At 40.7% G+C, this 15,774-nt stretch overlaps 1 protein-coding gene across 9 annotated transcripts in view; it reads right to left on the reverse strand.

Moving 5' to 3' along the window:
* Positions 1 to 15,774, reverse strand: part of myrf (myelin regulatory factor) — a 230,023-nt gene that overhangs the window by 113,172 nt on the left and 101,077 nt on the right. The window contains exon 1 of one of the 9 annotated variants that reach the window (XM_043706039.1): positions 9,446 to 9,482. The exons of the other annotated variants lie outside the window; for them this stretch is intronic. Within the exon in view, the coding sequence (XP_043561974.1) occupies positions 9,446 to 9,467 (22 nt within the window). The 5' untranslated portion in view covers positions 9,468 to 9,482. Of the gene's footprint in view, positions 1 to 9,445; positions 9,483 to 15,774 lie in introns of those variants that run through there. 9 annotated transcript variants of the gene reach the window in all.

Below are 15,774 nucleotides of genomic sequence, written 5' to 3' on the forward strand. Positions count from 1 at the left end.
GGATTAACTCAAAAGATTCTTTAGAGGAACTAGCAAAATTTTAAAAACAAACTATCAGCAAAATATTATTTCTAAAGTAAGGTGAATAAACTTTCCTGAGATAATATTGCAGATTATTGAGAGTTTCCCCTTATCATGATATATATTTATAATTATGGTTATGAGTAATCATTTATTTAATCTCACAAGTCAGGTGACACAATGATACACACCTAAGTGATAGATGAAGGTCACATTAGATTACAATCTCATTTTCTTCTCTGTCTTCTGTTCTGATTAATAACGGAATTGAAAATAAAAATAATACCAGTAAAGGTTAAATTGGGGTTATTGTACAGGCAATACAATTAGGTGTTAGGTGATAATAATCAGCTTCAGTTTGAGTCAATCTCTGCTCAGTTTCTGAATTAAGGCACTTTGAGCAAAAAGGCTTTCTCATCTTTACCCAGAACGGAGGGAGATTTAGGAGCAAGAATCCCTCCCAGGATATCTCTGCCACATTCTGGTAATTGGCAACAGGAGTCATCGACAGAAACTGGGGCCAAAGTCCAGGACCTTCTCTTTTAGTTATGGGAATTGGGATAATCAAATAAAGAATGAATGGGATTCACATTGAAATAATGTGATAATTTACAGAATCCTGTAATTACTACTAAATATTCCTGTGACGGGACTCACAGAAAGTCTTGTGGTAACTAATTAGAATGATAATTACTTGGAACGAGATTGAGATGAACTATATTCATCTACTCACTTTCAAAACTCAGTCATTTCAATTAATGGAAATTCAGTGGCACTACATGTATATTTCAGCAGATTGGCTTCTTTACAAGAGCAGGAAGGTTGCATTATGCTACACACAATTCTCCACCAATATGCATAGTCTGACCTGGCACTTTAAATGTTACAAATTCTTAAATCAATTAGTGATTAATTACGGATGCTGAGTGAAGATTGCAGATAATAAAGTTCTTATATCATGATTATAAAGTTCCAGTTCCAGATTAGATGAAAATCAGCATAAATTTGGCCTGCAATTTTTGTTCTCTCCACATTAAAGTGTGAAGAGGATCTGCTTGTAAATTTCCTTTGGTGTTAGTCATTGTAAGTCAGAGTATTATTTTTCCATAATATTTAAAATAGAAGTGGGGCCAATGATTTATAATCAATAGACAATAGACAATAGGCGCATGAGTAGGCCATTCAGCCCTTCGAGCCTGCACCGCCATTCAATATAATCATGGCTGATCATTCCTAATCAGTATCCTGTTCCTGCCTTATCTCCATAACCCTTGATTCCACTATCTTTGAGAGCTCTATCCAACTCCTTCTTAAATGAATCCAGAGAGTGGGCCTCCACTGCCCCCTGTGGCAGAGCATTCCACACAGCCACCACTCTCTGGGTGAAGAAGTTTCTCCTGAGCTCTGTCCTAAATGGTCTATCCCGTATTTTTAAGCTGTGTCCTCTGGTTCGGCACTCACCCATCAGTGGAAATATGTTTCCTACTGCCAGAGTGTCCAATCCTTTCATAATCTTATACGTCTCAATCAGATCCCCTCTCAATCTTCGAAACTCAAGTGTATATAAGCCCAGTCGCTTCAGTGTTTCAGTGTACGGTAATCCTGCCATTCCAGGAATTGACCAGAAATCAATTAGACTTTCAAGTACGATTGATTGCAGGAGTATTACTGATGATTGTTGGATTTGAATTTCTCGTTAGAAAATGTTCAAGGTAAGCTTTTGGTGCTCATGAGACTGACTTTGTAATATTGCACTTATAATTCAATATTTTTCAAGATGTTAAAAACGGCATATACTCAAAGTGTATTTGTTACTTGCTATATATGAATTTGAATCACCTATTTATTTCAATATTTGACATTGAAAATCTACATGAAAATATTTTTAATGGGCAAATCATTTCCAAAGTATGAAGTATTTCCTTAGCTATCAGAACTGGAAGTAAAAATATTTTCAAATTTAAAAATACAGGTGCCATATTACCTCATAGAATTCAAAATATTTAATTCCAAAACAAGCTTTTTAAACAAAACATGAAAAGAAATCAGAATTCACAACAGCTGCATTCGATATTATATCTTTTAATAACTACAATTACATTTTATTTCAAAGCCTCTGCCTATCAGAGGATTATTAATACCTCACAACAATGAGAGAGTTTTCCATCAGATCATATGTTGTTACAGAATTTCCCAGTATCTCATCTTTATCTATAGGAGGTGAAGCAAAGAAGAGCATGGTTCGTTCATCCTCTGGGATTTCAGAGTTTATTTGATTTTCTAAAAGACTTTAAGAAATGGGAGACTGAATCCTCAGGTTTTATTTCAGGTGAATGGGCACTTCTGTTACAAAAACACTGTTTCCTGTTAGGAACTGCTCACAAGCAACAGCACTTTACAAATAGAAAACATCTGTTAGCAAGGCTTTTGCTGATAGTTAAGTGATTGTCTAGAAAAAAAGGGATTAATGTTGATTGTTGTTGAAAATTCAATAAAATTTATCTTCTAAAACTACTTTGGGACTGAAACTTCTTATTGTAAAAAGCCTGGGAAACTAAACACACAATGAATTTCTGAATATGTTTTTGTTTGCTGAAAGAAACATATTTACTATATATTGTGCAAACTAACACATTCACTAATAGCACATCAGAGGGTACATTTTCCGTCTCTCATGTTCCAGCCACAAATCAGCAATGCATAAGGTTGCACCGTAGTGTTATCACACACTGATAACACTGAGGGCGGCAGGGTGGCTCAGTGCTTAGCACTGCTGCCTCACAGCACCAGTGACCCAGATTTGATTCTAGCCTCGGGCCACTGCCTGTGTGGAGTTTGTACATTCTCCCCGTGTCTGTGTGGGTTTCCTCCGGGTGTTCTGGTTTCCTCCCACAATCCAAAGATGTGCTGGTTAGGTGAATTGGCTATGCTAAATTGCCCATAGTGTTCAGGGATTAGTCAGGGGTAAATGTAAAGTTATAGGGTAGGGGATTGGGTCTGGGTGGGTCACTCTTCGGAGGGTCAGTGTGGACTTGCTGGGCCGAAGGGCCTGTTTCTATACTGTAGGGATTCTATGTATTAAAATAAGAGCTTGTGATATAGAGAATAATACAATAATGTACTTAGAGGAGTGGCATAAATAGGTCATTTTTGGGTTAGAAAGATGTGATGAGGGAAGTGCCACAGGGATCAGTGCTGGGCCCTCAACTATTTACAAGTTATATTAATAACTTGGTTAAAGGAATCGAACGTGTTGTGGCTAAATTTGTTGAAAACAAAGTTAGGCGAGTAAGCAGTGAAAAGGACATATGGTGTTTCCATAGAAATATGGATAGAATCATTGATGTTTACACCACAGAAAAGGTTGCTTGGTCCTTTGGGTGTGTGAGAACATGAGGCACCCAGCATCATCCTGCTCTCCAGTGTGTAGTTCATAGCCCTGTTATGACACTTGATCCAAATACACTTTTTACAAAAGTTGAGGATTTCTTCCTCTACCCTTTCAGGCAATTCCAGGGTCCTACCACCCTCTGGGTGAATTTTGTTTCTCTGTGACTCGAATTAATCTTTATGCAATTAATTTAACTTTAGGACTGCAAGTCACTGACCTCTCCGATAAGGTAAATCGGCTTTTCCCATGCACTCTATCCATGCCCTTCACAATTTTGTACATCTGAATTAAATCTCTCCTCAGTCTTTTCTGTTCCAAGGAGAACAGTGCCAGCCTATCCATTTTTGATTCATACCTGCGTTTTTAGATTAGATTAGATTAGATTACAGTGTGGAAACAGGCCCTTCGGCCCAACAAGTCCACACCGACCCGCCGAAGCGAAACCCACCCATACCCCTACATTTACCCCTTACCTAACACTATGGGCAATTTAGTATGGCCAATTCACCTGACCCTGCACATCTTTTTGGACTGTGGGAGGAAACCGGAGCACCCGGAGGAAACCCACGCAGACACGGGGAGAACGTGCAAACTCCACACAGTCAGTCGCCTGAGGCGGGAATTGAACCCGGATCTCTGGCGCTGTGAGGCAGCAGTGCTAACCACTGTGCCACCGTGCCGCCCAGTCTTGGTATTATCCTTGTAAATCCTGTCTAGTACAGTTACTAGAATCTGTAATGAGGTGAACACAGGGTGCTCAGGCTGTGGCCTAACGATCCCAGAATAAACACCCTACTCTTAAATGATGAATCTTTGCTTGAAGGAAAGGACTTCACTTGCCTTCTTAACACCTTTAATCAATAAACAGGCTGGACCTTGAGCCAACAGAGGTTCAAAGAATAAGATTAGATTCTCATCTGTAGAGACTGACCTTACCTGTGCAGACAGTCTTTTCTTCTCCATCCCGTGAGGCTTTTGTAGAGCTACCACCACCGCACCTTCCATCCCTCACTCAGTCAACCATATCCATTCCCCTATCACAGCTACCACCTGGTCACAATGCATCAACCCTCTTCCCTAGTTCAGCAAAGCTCCCATACAAGAAAAGCAACTCCAACCCACTGCCAACCCATCAGGAAGACTGCCTCGCCTGCTGCCAGTTGCAAATCTGACGGCACTCAATTCCTTTTTGCAGCAAATCCGATTGCAAAGGTACAATTTAAACTGGTGAACTTGTGTTTTTGTGAGTGTGCACAACATTCTACTGATTTAAAAATATGTTCCCAATGTTTGCCATTGGGAAGCCTTCAACCCGCAGCCAATATAAGTATCGACTTGCATTGTGCAGTGAGGAAGCTGTCATTTTGCCACCTGCACAATTACATGCACCCACCTACTTCCCACTACAGACAGAGTGAAGCACACGGGTCCAGCCTAAGTTCTTATGTCAAGACTAACCTGCAGAATGGTAATTCTGAGAAGTCAGCCTCAGTGGGGTTGGCTTCTGGAAGGAATCAGCAGAGAGGATGGGAAAACAAATAAAAGAAGGAAAATACTTGATTGTATACTGAGACATTGTTTCTTCACTTGTAGGCATGGTGCTTAAAAAGTGATACAGTGAGTCTAAATCTAATCTGTGGGTATTGATAGAGGTCATAGCATCTGGCAGTCTGTCTGAAGTTCAGCCAGGATCCCCCTGAGTTCTCAGTAGTGTTAGTAAACACCATGGTGCTGAGTTACAGAGTCTTGGCTTCAATAGCAAGAACAGAATTCTCCTCTCCATTAATCACCCCACATGAACTGAGTTCAGCTTCAATTGTGAATTGTTACTTGTTGTTTCCTTATCTAAGGGCCAATTTTCTTTACCCTGTTGGAGGCTGTGCTGTGTTTGTAAAGAATTGACAACATTTATCAATTGTTTTCTTTACTTCACAGAGAACAGAGTAGAGAAGATGAAATTTCATCAACAGATGCCTAAGGGAAAGACAACGGAATGAGGACATGCCACAACCCAAAGGACTAGCCACACTACCATACATCAAAAACATTTCTGAACTGACAGCCAGACTACTGCAACCACTAGGACTCATAACAGCACACAAACCAACAGCCACTCTCAGACAACAACTCACCAGGACAAAGGACCCAATACCAAGCATGAGCAAAACCAATGTAGTTTACAAAATCCCATGCAAGGACTGCACAAAACACTACATAGGACAAACAGGAAGACAGCAAACGATCCGTATCCATGAACACCAACTAGCCACAAAACGACATGATCAGCTATCCTTAGTAGCCACACACTTAGATAACAAGCAACATGAGTTCGACTGGGACAACACTACTATTATAGGACAAGTCAAACAGAGAACAGCCAGGGAATGCCTAGAGGCATGGCACTCATCCACAGCTTCAATCAATAAGCACATCGACCTGGACCCAATATACCGGACACTGCAGCGGACAATTGAACTGACAACCGGAAGCGGCAGATACAAATCACCATAAATACTGGAGGAAACATCACAGAAGCGCTTCACAAGCACTGAGGATGTCACCTAGACAGGGGACGAAACGTCTGCAATACAAATTCCCAGCTCGGCGAACAGAATCACAACAACAGAGAAGATGAAAATCATCACTCCACAGTGTTTCCCCAGGTAAATGCGGAAGCTAACTGATCTCTGGGCGAGCGTCACAATGGTGTTTTCAGATTGTGTGTGTGCAGGCTTGGGAGGAAGATTCACAAAGGCTCAGGCTCCTGATCACTGCTCAGAACTCCTGCTGGAGAGTGCATCAGCTAGCAACAGTAGCTGACTGAGTCATGGTGGTCCCACATGCCCAAATATTCAGTCAATACCAATGATCCAGACTCAGGTAAAAAGTGACCATACAAAGGTGCATTGGTGGCCATGGAATCAAACCCCACACACTTCCAAAGAGTGGAGTGTTTTTCTTTTAAAGATCCCTCTTTCCTTCTCATTTCACATCGTTTTCTGATGGACTCTAATTTTTGCGTGTTTTACCAGGATTATGAATTGGACTTGTACCATCACCTGGCTCATGATACAACTGAATCATGATAATGTTGGCATTAAGAAGCAATATAAGTTTTTGTTAAGTGCAATGCACAGCCAAATAAAAAGCAGATGAATACTTTTTGCTCTTCATTTCGGCAATATGGTTATACCATGATGCTAAATCTTGGAACAGTTACAATTGGTGACAATGGAAACTGAGCTCCTGGAGCAGCTGTGCCTTCTTGTTCCAACCTGTGACAGTTAGCAAATGCTGAGAGAACAACTAGGGGAAAAGTTTTAATCTCCAGGAAGGAGCTCTAAAGAAACTTCCACCATATTGGCAGTTGACAATACTTTGACAACACGCATCAAAATTTATAGAGACTCAGATCCATTTCATATCATTGTATTCAAGACTATTTTGTATTTTGTCTGCTCCCTTTGGTTGAAATAAGCTGGACATTTTGCTGCTGGTTAATGTACGTTTCTGGTTTCGAACTTGTTTTTCAGGTTTATTGACAACAACAAACTTCAGAGTTTAGAACATCATGTGGAACTGCTCAGCAATTCAATTTTGGTTTATATTCTTCCTGTAGAGGACTAATTAGTGAATTGCAACATTTCTTCAAAAGTGGCATGACCTTTTACAAACCTCCTTCAAAAACACAGACATACTCCTGACAGGACCCACACTCTCAACACCAGAACATCACATTTCCTTCAAGAGTGCAATGTGAAAGACAGCCCAATACATGACTGTGGTCACCTGGACCAGAGTGAGAGCCACAAAATGAATAAGTGTGGCCTATGAAATTTGCGACAAGATTCAAGGTCATCCACCTAATAATACAGAATGCTGAGTAGTAGCTGATCAATTTGGACAAAGATTTGTAAGTTGTCTTGCGCAGGAATTGCAACATTGTCAGATTCACACCGTTAAGACATTGATTCTACTTCACACAAACTGATGCAATAAATTCAACATTTATATCTTTAGGAATCACTTAGCAATGTTCTTCCACAATGTCCATCAGTCAGTTTGCAACCTCTCCAGGACTAAACTGGAGACTGTTCTATGATCAGGTATAGAATGGAGAGATGCATGACACTTCTACAACAAACATCCCTAGTCAGGCAAAGGTAAAGGTAGTCGCTATAGCCTTACCCAGACCAGACAGCTGCTCTTTCAAGACAGAACCTGGTGGTTACCATGTCTCAGGCGAGGGGAGAGACTCAGAAGAAGAGTCCTTCATGGTAACCTCAGCGGATAGGGGAATTGAACTCTGCATCACACACCAGCTGGCCGGACAACTGAAATTGCGAAAGCTTTGCAACAATTCTTATAGAAATTACGGAATACCAGAGAGTTGGGGATTGGGGAAAAACAGGAGAAAAATGTATTTAAAGGAGCTGAGGAAATGGTCATAATGATCTGATTGAAAATAAAATATAAATGATAGTCAATAAAGATTAATAAAGAAAATCTTGTTAATCTAACTTTTTGATTCTCTTTGAAAATATGCGAGAGTATCTAGACAGACATAATACAAAGTCTGGTGGATTTAGGTTTCTGTAAGTGCTTTGATATTGCAGCTGCTGAAAGGACAATCTGTATGATGAAGGAGCAGAGAGATTGGACTATGAACAATGATTATGTAAATCGAACATTGAAAGGCGAAAGTTGACAAGTGATATATAATAAAAGGACCAAGTAAATATAGAGCGTAAAGAGCAATTTTACCATTTCCAGAACAATAGAACAAGGTGTGGGGGAGGGGAAACTAGTTTGCAGAGATATTTTTAGTCTGGATTAATGGCAAATTGATAAATCTCAGAAACAGTATTGATTAATGAAAATTGCATTGATTTCTTCCAGACAACACTACATATAGTATTTGAAAAATTACACATTGTAAATGCATAATGCTTATTATAGACAAGTATTTTTGACCTATAGCAAAGCTTGTCCCCAGCAAGTCAGGGATGGTTGTAGAATAATTGGTAAGAGATTGATTTCATTATTATTTCATTATTGTTGTATATTGCATAATTACATAGCCTGTGGCTGTGTGGTAAATTCTATTTGGCTCAATTGATTTATGTCAATGCTTATGTCCTTCAGCAGCCTACAAACACCCTACTTCATACCAACACATTCTTCTATCCCTTTCTGCTTCCTATAATTTTCTGAGATGGAGCCATCATCTGCTAAGAATCATGGGCATCTCTCTCCATGAGAGAGTTATATATAGCTTGAAGGTAATCATTCCACAAGCATTGAGTAAGTTGAGGAGATGAGGCCTCCATGAGCTACTACAGCCAGTGTGGGGAGTGTACATGCACTGTTGGCTTTATTATGCACCACACTCTAGTCTCCTAAACAACTGAGCCGCCAAGGCCCTGTGTATTCATCTAGATTCCCTTTAAATGCATCTCTGCTAATCGCCTGAACTACTACAATTAGTAGCAAGCTACATATTTCAACTTCTCTCTGGGTAAAGAGTTTCCTCCTGAATTTCTCGCTGCAGGTTAGGTGAGTTGGTCATGCTAAGTTGCCCAGAGCATCCAGAGATGTTTGGGTTATTTAGGGGTAAATGTTGAGTAATAGGGTAGGGGAGTGGGTCTGGGTGGGTTACTCTTCGGAGGGTCAGTGTACACTTGTTGGGCCAAATGGTCTGTTTCCACACTGTATGGATTCTTTGATTTATTAGTTGACTAATAGACAGAAAGATTTACATTTATGTAGTGCTTTTCACAATCACCAGATGTTCCAAAGTGTTTTGCAGAGCAAAGCATAGTCACGGTTGTAGAAAATGTGGTTGTTAATTTGCACACACCAATCTCCCACCAACAGTAATATGTTAATGACCAAATAATCTGCTTTGTGACGTTCACAGAGACATAAATATAATTCATCAAAGATTAAGGAATTTAAGATGGTAGGATTTTTGGTGCTTCCCTGAGAGGGTAGATAAAGCCTCAGTTTAGTATTTCATCTGAAAGACGGTACCTCTGATATTGCAGCTTTCCATTAATGTATATTCCGCGCCACCGTTATCCTCAATGTTTCTTCCACGTGAACTGTTATTGATTCCTCACCTGAGAAAAGTCAGTATATCGTAAATCACGGGAGCTTATCCTGTCCACGTTGGACCTGGTCCCATGAGACTTCATGGAATCCAGGTGGTTGAGAACTCCTAGGGCCAGTCCTTCCCAACCACTGTGCCTTCATGTCTGTTGGTCTTTCCTGCAGGTTGGACAAGATGTAACCCCTGTATGGTGATGGAAGAGTTTTTGATGTTTGCTCTAAGGTTTAATTCTGTGGATATGACCACATTGGCCTATTGCTATGGGACAGCTCCCTTAATTCTGGTCCAAGACCTTATGAGTTAGTGAGGGGGATTTTGGATTCTGTATACCTTTGACATGGCTAGTGCCTAAACAAATGTCACATGCTCTATCTAATTTAATTCTTATAGGTACAGTGCCTCAATCCTGACTGTCTGAAAACCAGAAATATCTGAAAACTGAAGAGTTTTGGAAATGGAAATGAGTGCTGCCCTCTGGAGGGACATTGCAGTATTACATCATTAATTATTTCTTTTGTAACATGCTTTAATGATACTTGTAGACAAATAACTCTAGCTCTGGTGACATGCATTTAATTCAGCTCAGGGATGTCTCACTGGTAAGAGTAGACTTTCAGGCACACACTACATTGATGCTCTGATCACGAATGAGAAGGGGAAATTTACAAAGCCCTGCTGCAAACACGCAGCTCTAGGCACCCTTCATTTCTTCAGCCCTAACTCTGGGAGGGAATTTCAGGCCCATTTGTGGTTAAAGGCATGTGAAATGGTTGTTGAGCTGCAGGTAGCAATAACAGTGCCCTTTGGCTAACCCCCCATGCAGCTGAAAAAGAAACTGACTTTTGACTAATAATTCTGCCATTCTTCCACTAACCTACAGCATGCATTGGCTGGTCATAGCTGACATTGAGAGGCATCCAATGATGCTAAAAGCAAGTCAGCCTGACTTCAGGGAGTTATTTGGGAGAGGTCTAAATCAACAGATTGAACATGTGTAACACATATATCTACATGAAGTCACATTTTGACAGGACAAACGTTGCTTTGTTTGATTGATTACTTGAACCGAAATGCAGGAATATTCAAAATTCAGCATGGTCTTGGTCCCAAGACTGTCGGTTCCAGGCACTCTATCTGTATTGTATTATTTGATAGCAACATGGGCGGATGATACCAAAATTGGTGATATGGTGGGCAATGAAGAAGATTATCTAAGACTACAAAGGGATCTTGATCAATTGGGTCAATGGGCTGAGAAGTGGCAGATGGAGTTTAATTTGGATAAATGCGAGGTGTTGCATTTTGGTAAAACAAACAAGGGCAGGACTTATGCAATTAATGGTAGGGCCCTGGGTGCTATTGTAGAAGAGAGAGACCAAGGAGTTCAGGTACATAATTCTTTGAAATTTGCATCACAGGGAGACAGTGTGGTTAAAAAGGTATTTACCACGCTTGCCATCATTGCTCATAACTTTGAGTAAAGGAGTTGGGACACAATATTGAGGTTGAACAGGACTCTTTTGGAGTTGGTAATGTCTCTTCTGGAGTATTGTGTGCAGTTCTGGTTACCCTCCTATGGGAAGGATGTTATTATACTGGAGAGGGTTCAGAAAAGATTTACCAAGATGCTGCTGGGAATGGAGAGTTTGAGCTATGAAAATAGGCTGGATAGGTTGGCACTTTCTTCACCTGAGCATAGGAGGTTGAAGGGTAACCTTTTGGAGGTTTATAAAATCATGAGGTGTATAGATAAGGTGAATAGCAAGAGTCTTTTTCCTAAGGTAGGGGACGTCAAAACTAGGGGGCATATTTTTAAGGTGAGAGGAGAAAGGCCAGACATGAGGGGCAACGTTTATACACAGAGTGTAGTTTGTGCATGAAGGAACTGCCAGAAGAAGTGGTGGATGCAGGTACAGTTATAACATTTAAAATACATTTGGGTAAGTACATAAATAGGAAAGGTTTGGAGGGATATGGGCCAAATGCAGGCATGTGGAACTAGTTTAATTTGGGAATGAGGTGACATGTGGACTAGTTGGAACAAAGATTCTGTTTCCATGCTATATGACTCTATGATTCTATGATGCAACTTGATGGCTGGTCAGGTATTTTAAGGGACAGTTAAGAGCCATCCACATAGTAAAAGGATGTCAGATTTCCCTCCCGATAGGGCATTAGTGAACCAGATTTGTTTTAAAGACAGTACGTTAATTTAGTGGTCATCATTAATGACACCAACTATTTCTTTTTTAAAATCCAGCTCTATTTAACAAATTGAACTTAATTACCCAATTGTTATGATCTGATTTAAACTCATGTCTCTGAATATTAGATTATTTGGATCTCCCAGTCCAGGCCCATAATCACTGAGCTACCATATCCCTAAGTCTGGCCTTCCCAACAAGTAGAAACATCTAATTTATGTCTATTAAACCACTTTATGGTTGTAAAGATTTCCATTAGACTTTTCTAACTATAATTCCTAAATTTCCCTTGCATAGAGTACAATCTCAATAATTTGTTCCTCACATCGTTGTATCCCTGTTTTTGTTTAACTTAAACCTGGTATAAGACAAACTAGATGGATCATCTCACAATCTCTAAGCTCCAATACAGCTTAGTAGAGATTGGGTCTGGCACGACATTGCTTAATGTCATAGCATGTTGTTTCTTCATTCAGTAGACCAACACAGAAGCTTAACTATGTCTATCATAATGAGGATTGATGTTATTTGGATAGAATACATTTGTCGACCAATTTCATGGATGTTAAGATGTTGCCACTTTTGGCTGCCACCTAAACTATTCAGAATGAAATATTTAATGTAAGAGAGATGATGAAAGGAAAGAAACTGCAAATGAATGACGTGTGGAGAGTGTTACTCTGAGAAGATGATCATCTGGCCTCTGAAACTAGATGACCCTTTCAGCAGAATCCAATTGGATTGCTTCCAATCCCAGGTTGTGGAACTCTTCAAATCCCTCCATTTGCTTGTTTATCTGGAATTGCAGCCTATGGCATAATCAGATAGGATAGAGAAGGAAAGGCCAAGTTGGGGACACAATTGTGCTGTTTATAACAGCAGGAGATAGAGGGTATCTAACTGACAGAAACAAAATTCAAATGAATCAAAATGAAAGTTGGGGTCAAACAAGCTAATAGAGGTATAGTATTGAACACCCAATTATAAAAACAGGTGCATAAAGAATGATGTAAGTAGATGTGTGAAATGAATAACTGACATAGAAAAAGAAGCTCAAGGGATTTAAATTGCTCCCAAATGAACTGAAAAAAGGGCAAAGAAATATGAAGTAACTGTACAGGGGCCAGTCCTTTAAGAGGTACAGTTAGTAAGTTTGCAAATGACACCAAAATTGGAGGTGTAGTGGACAGCGAAGAGAGTTACCTCAGATTACAACAGGATCTGGACCAGATGGGCCAATGGGCTGAGGTCATGTTGTGGCTGTACAGGACATTGGTTAGGCCACTGTTTGCGTATTGCGTGCAATTCTGGTCTCCTTCCTATCGGAAGGATGTTGTGAAACTTGAAAGGGTTCATAAAAGATTTACAATGATGTTGCCAGGGTTGGAGGATCTGAGCTACAGGGAGACGCTGAACAGGCTGGGGCTGTTTTCTCTGGAGTGTCGGAGGCTGAGGGGTGACCTTATAGAGGTTTACAAAATTATGAGGGGCATGGTTAGGGTAAAGAGGCAAAGTCTTTTGCCTGGGGTCGGGGAGTCCAGAACTAGAGGGCATAGGTTTAGGGTGAGAGGGGAAAGATATAAAAGAGACCTCGGGGCAACTTTTTCATGCAGAGGGTGGTACATGTATGGAATGAGCTGCCAGAGGAAGTGGTGGAGGCTGGTACAATTGCAACATTTAAGAGGTATTTGGATGGATATATGAATAGGAAGGGTTTAGAGGGATATGGGCCGGATGCTGGCAGGTGGGACTAGATTGGGTTGGGATATCAGGTCAGCATTGACTGGTTGGACTGAATGGTCTGTTTCCATGCTGTACATCTCTATGACTCTATGACTAGTACATAGTACACTGGCTGTGGCCAGCCAGCTCAGAGTCAGTCCTCAACTGAGGAGATTCTAATCTCCTGGTTATATTGGTCAGCCAGAGCTTTCCTGATTGACCAGGTTAACAACCCATTCAAGAATCTTGTAGTTAACAAGGTCTACCTGATTCCAATCACAATAGAATGGCATATTTTAATTTACAATATCCTCATTCTTATCCTGAACGCAAAAGTCACATAAATGAATGAGCAGTGTTGGGTTCTGTAATGGGGAAAAGAGTGAAAACAGATAAGGGAAGTAAGCATAGGGAAGCATCAAAGCCAGAGCTTGCAGAACAGTAGTTTCTCCTGTACTCCTACCTCGAACAATTGTCTCACTCTGTCTGCGCTACCTTCCCACGCACACTCCCGACAGTCATAGTCTATTGCCCTCCCCTTCCCCATGCCCCCACCCACTCTCACAGGTCTCTCACCATCTCCCCATCAATGCATCAATATTCATTTTTTAAAGAAATTGAATTGAAAAGTAGAAGTATACTATTTAAATTGAATTAAATCTTAATAAGATCACATTTGGAACACAGTTCCCTTCTCCATAATCAAAAAAAATGGTGGTGTACAAAAGGATTTACGAGGATAGCACTGGGACTGCTAAGTTATACCAGTCAAGAAACATTGAACAGGTGTGGAGCTGTATTCTAAAGACAAGAGACGACAAATAGAGTTTTTAAGATTACAAAAGAGGTTGATAGAAGCGAAGCAGATTTGATATATCCACTTGTGGGAGAGACCAGAAGTAAGGGCCATAAATAAAAGATAATTGTTAAGAAACCAAGCTCCGGATAGGACGTCTCTACCCACAGTTATTAAAATTTGAACTCATTACCACAAGGAGTATTTGAGGCGACATAGAATAGGTACATTTCAGGGGCAGCTGATAAACATGAGGGGGAAAGCAATAGAAGGGTATGTTAATGGGGCCAGAGGAAGAAAACTGAGGTGTCTTGCTGCAGAACACAAACACCAGTGTGGACCCATTGACTGAAAAGCCTGTTTCTATGCTGTAAATGTAATGTACTGTTCTATAAAACGCAAGTTTAGCATTAACAAGCTGCCATCTTCTAATTTCTCTCACTTTCTTATTTTCGTTAGCCTTTTTGGTGCCCTTGAGCTGTTACAAGTTGATATTGATGTAGTTGGCCATTCTTAGCTTATTCATCCAAACTGATTCCATTCTGTCTATCATACAATCCAGTTGTTTATTAATGGATCCCTTTTTTCCATCATACAATCCCATTGGTTATTAAGTGATTCCAGGGTTTCTGTCCCCACTATCCTCTCGAGGAGAACATTCCCTGTGTTGATCACTCCAAGGGAGTGAAACAGAATTCAAATTCTCCTGTACTGCAGTGTTATGGTTCAGATATGTAATCCCACTCAGATACACCAGAGAGATAGGCAAAAGTGGGTACTGCAGATGCTGGAGAGTAGAGTCAAGATTACGGTGGTGCTGGAAAAGCACAGCAGGTCAGCCAGCATCCGAGGAGCAGGAAAATCAACGTTTTGGGCAGGAACCCTTCATCAGGAATGAGGCTGGAAGTCTCGGGGATGGAGAGATAAATGGGAGGGGATGGGGTATCGAGGAGCACTGGTTATTGAGGTGTGTATATAAATGCTTGTCGTACTTACAGTTTTTGATGTTTGAAATGGTCCTTCTCCCCAGCCTCACCACCTCCCATTTATCTCTCTACACTCGAGGTTTCCAGCCTCATTCCTGATGAAGGGCTCCTGCCCGAAATGACAATTTTCCTGTTCCTTGGATGCTGCCTGACTGGCTGTGTATTTCCAGCACCAATCTAATCTTGACTCTACATCAGAGAGATATCCACCACCTAGATATGAACAATAGATACGTCCCCTGGCCTGATGGCATTTATCCTAGGATTCTCTGGGAAGCAAGGGAAGAGATTGCAGAGCCATTGGCCTTGATTTTTATGTCCTCCTTGTCTACAGGAGTAGTGCCAGAAGATTGGAGGCTAGCAAATGTGGTTCCCTTGTTCAAGAAGGGGAGTAGGGATAACCCTAGTAACTATAGGCCGGTGAGTCTCACTTCTGTTGTGGGCAAAATCTTAGAGAGAATTATAAGGGATAGGATTTATGAACATCTGGATAAGAATAATGTGATCAAGGATAGTCAGCAAGGTTTTGTGAAGGGCAGGTC

Source organism: Chiloscyllium plagiosum, chromosome 16 (genome assembly GCF_004010195.1).
Source record: "Chiloscyllium plagiosum isolate BGI_BamShark_2017 chromosome 16, ASM401019v2, whole genome shotgun sequence".
In the NCBI taxonomy this organism is placed as follows: Eukaryota; Metazoa; Chordata; class Chondrichthyes; order Orectolobiformes; family Hemiscylliidae; genus Chiloscyllium; species Chiloscyllium plagiosum.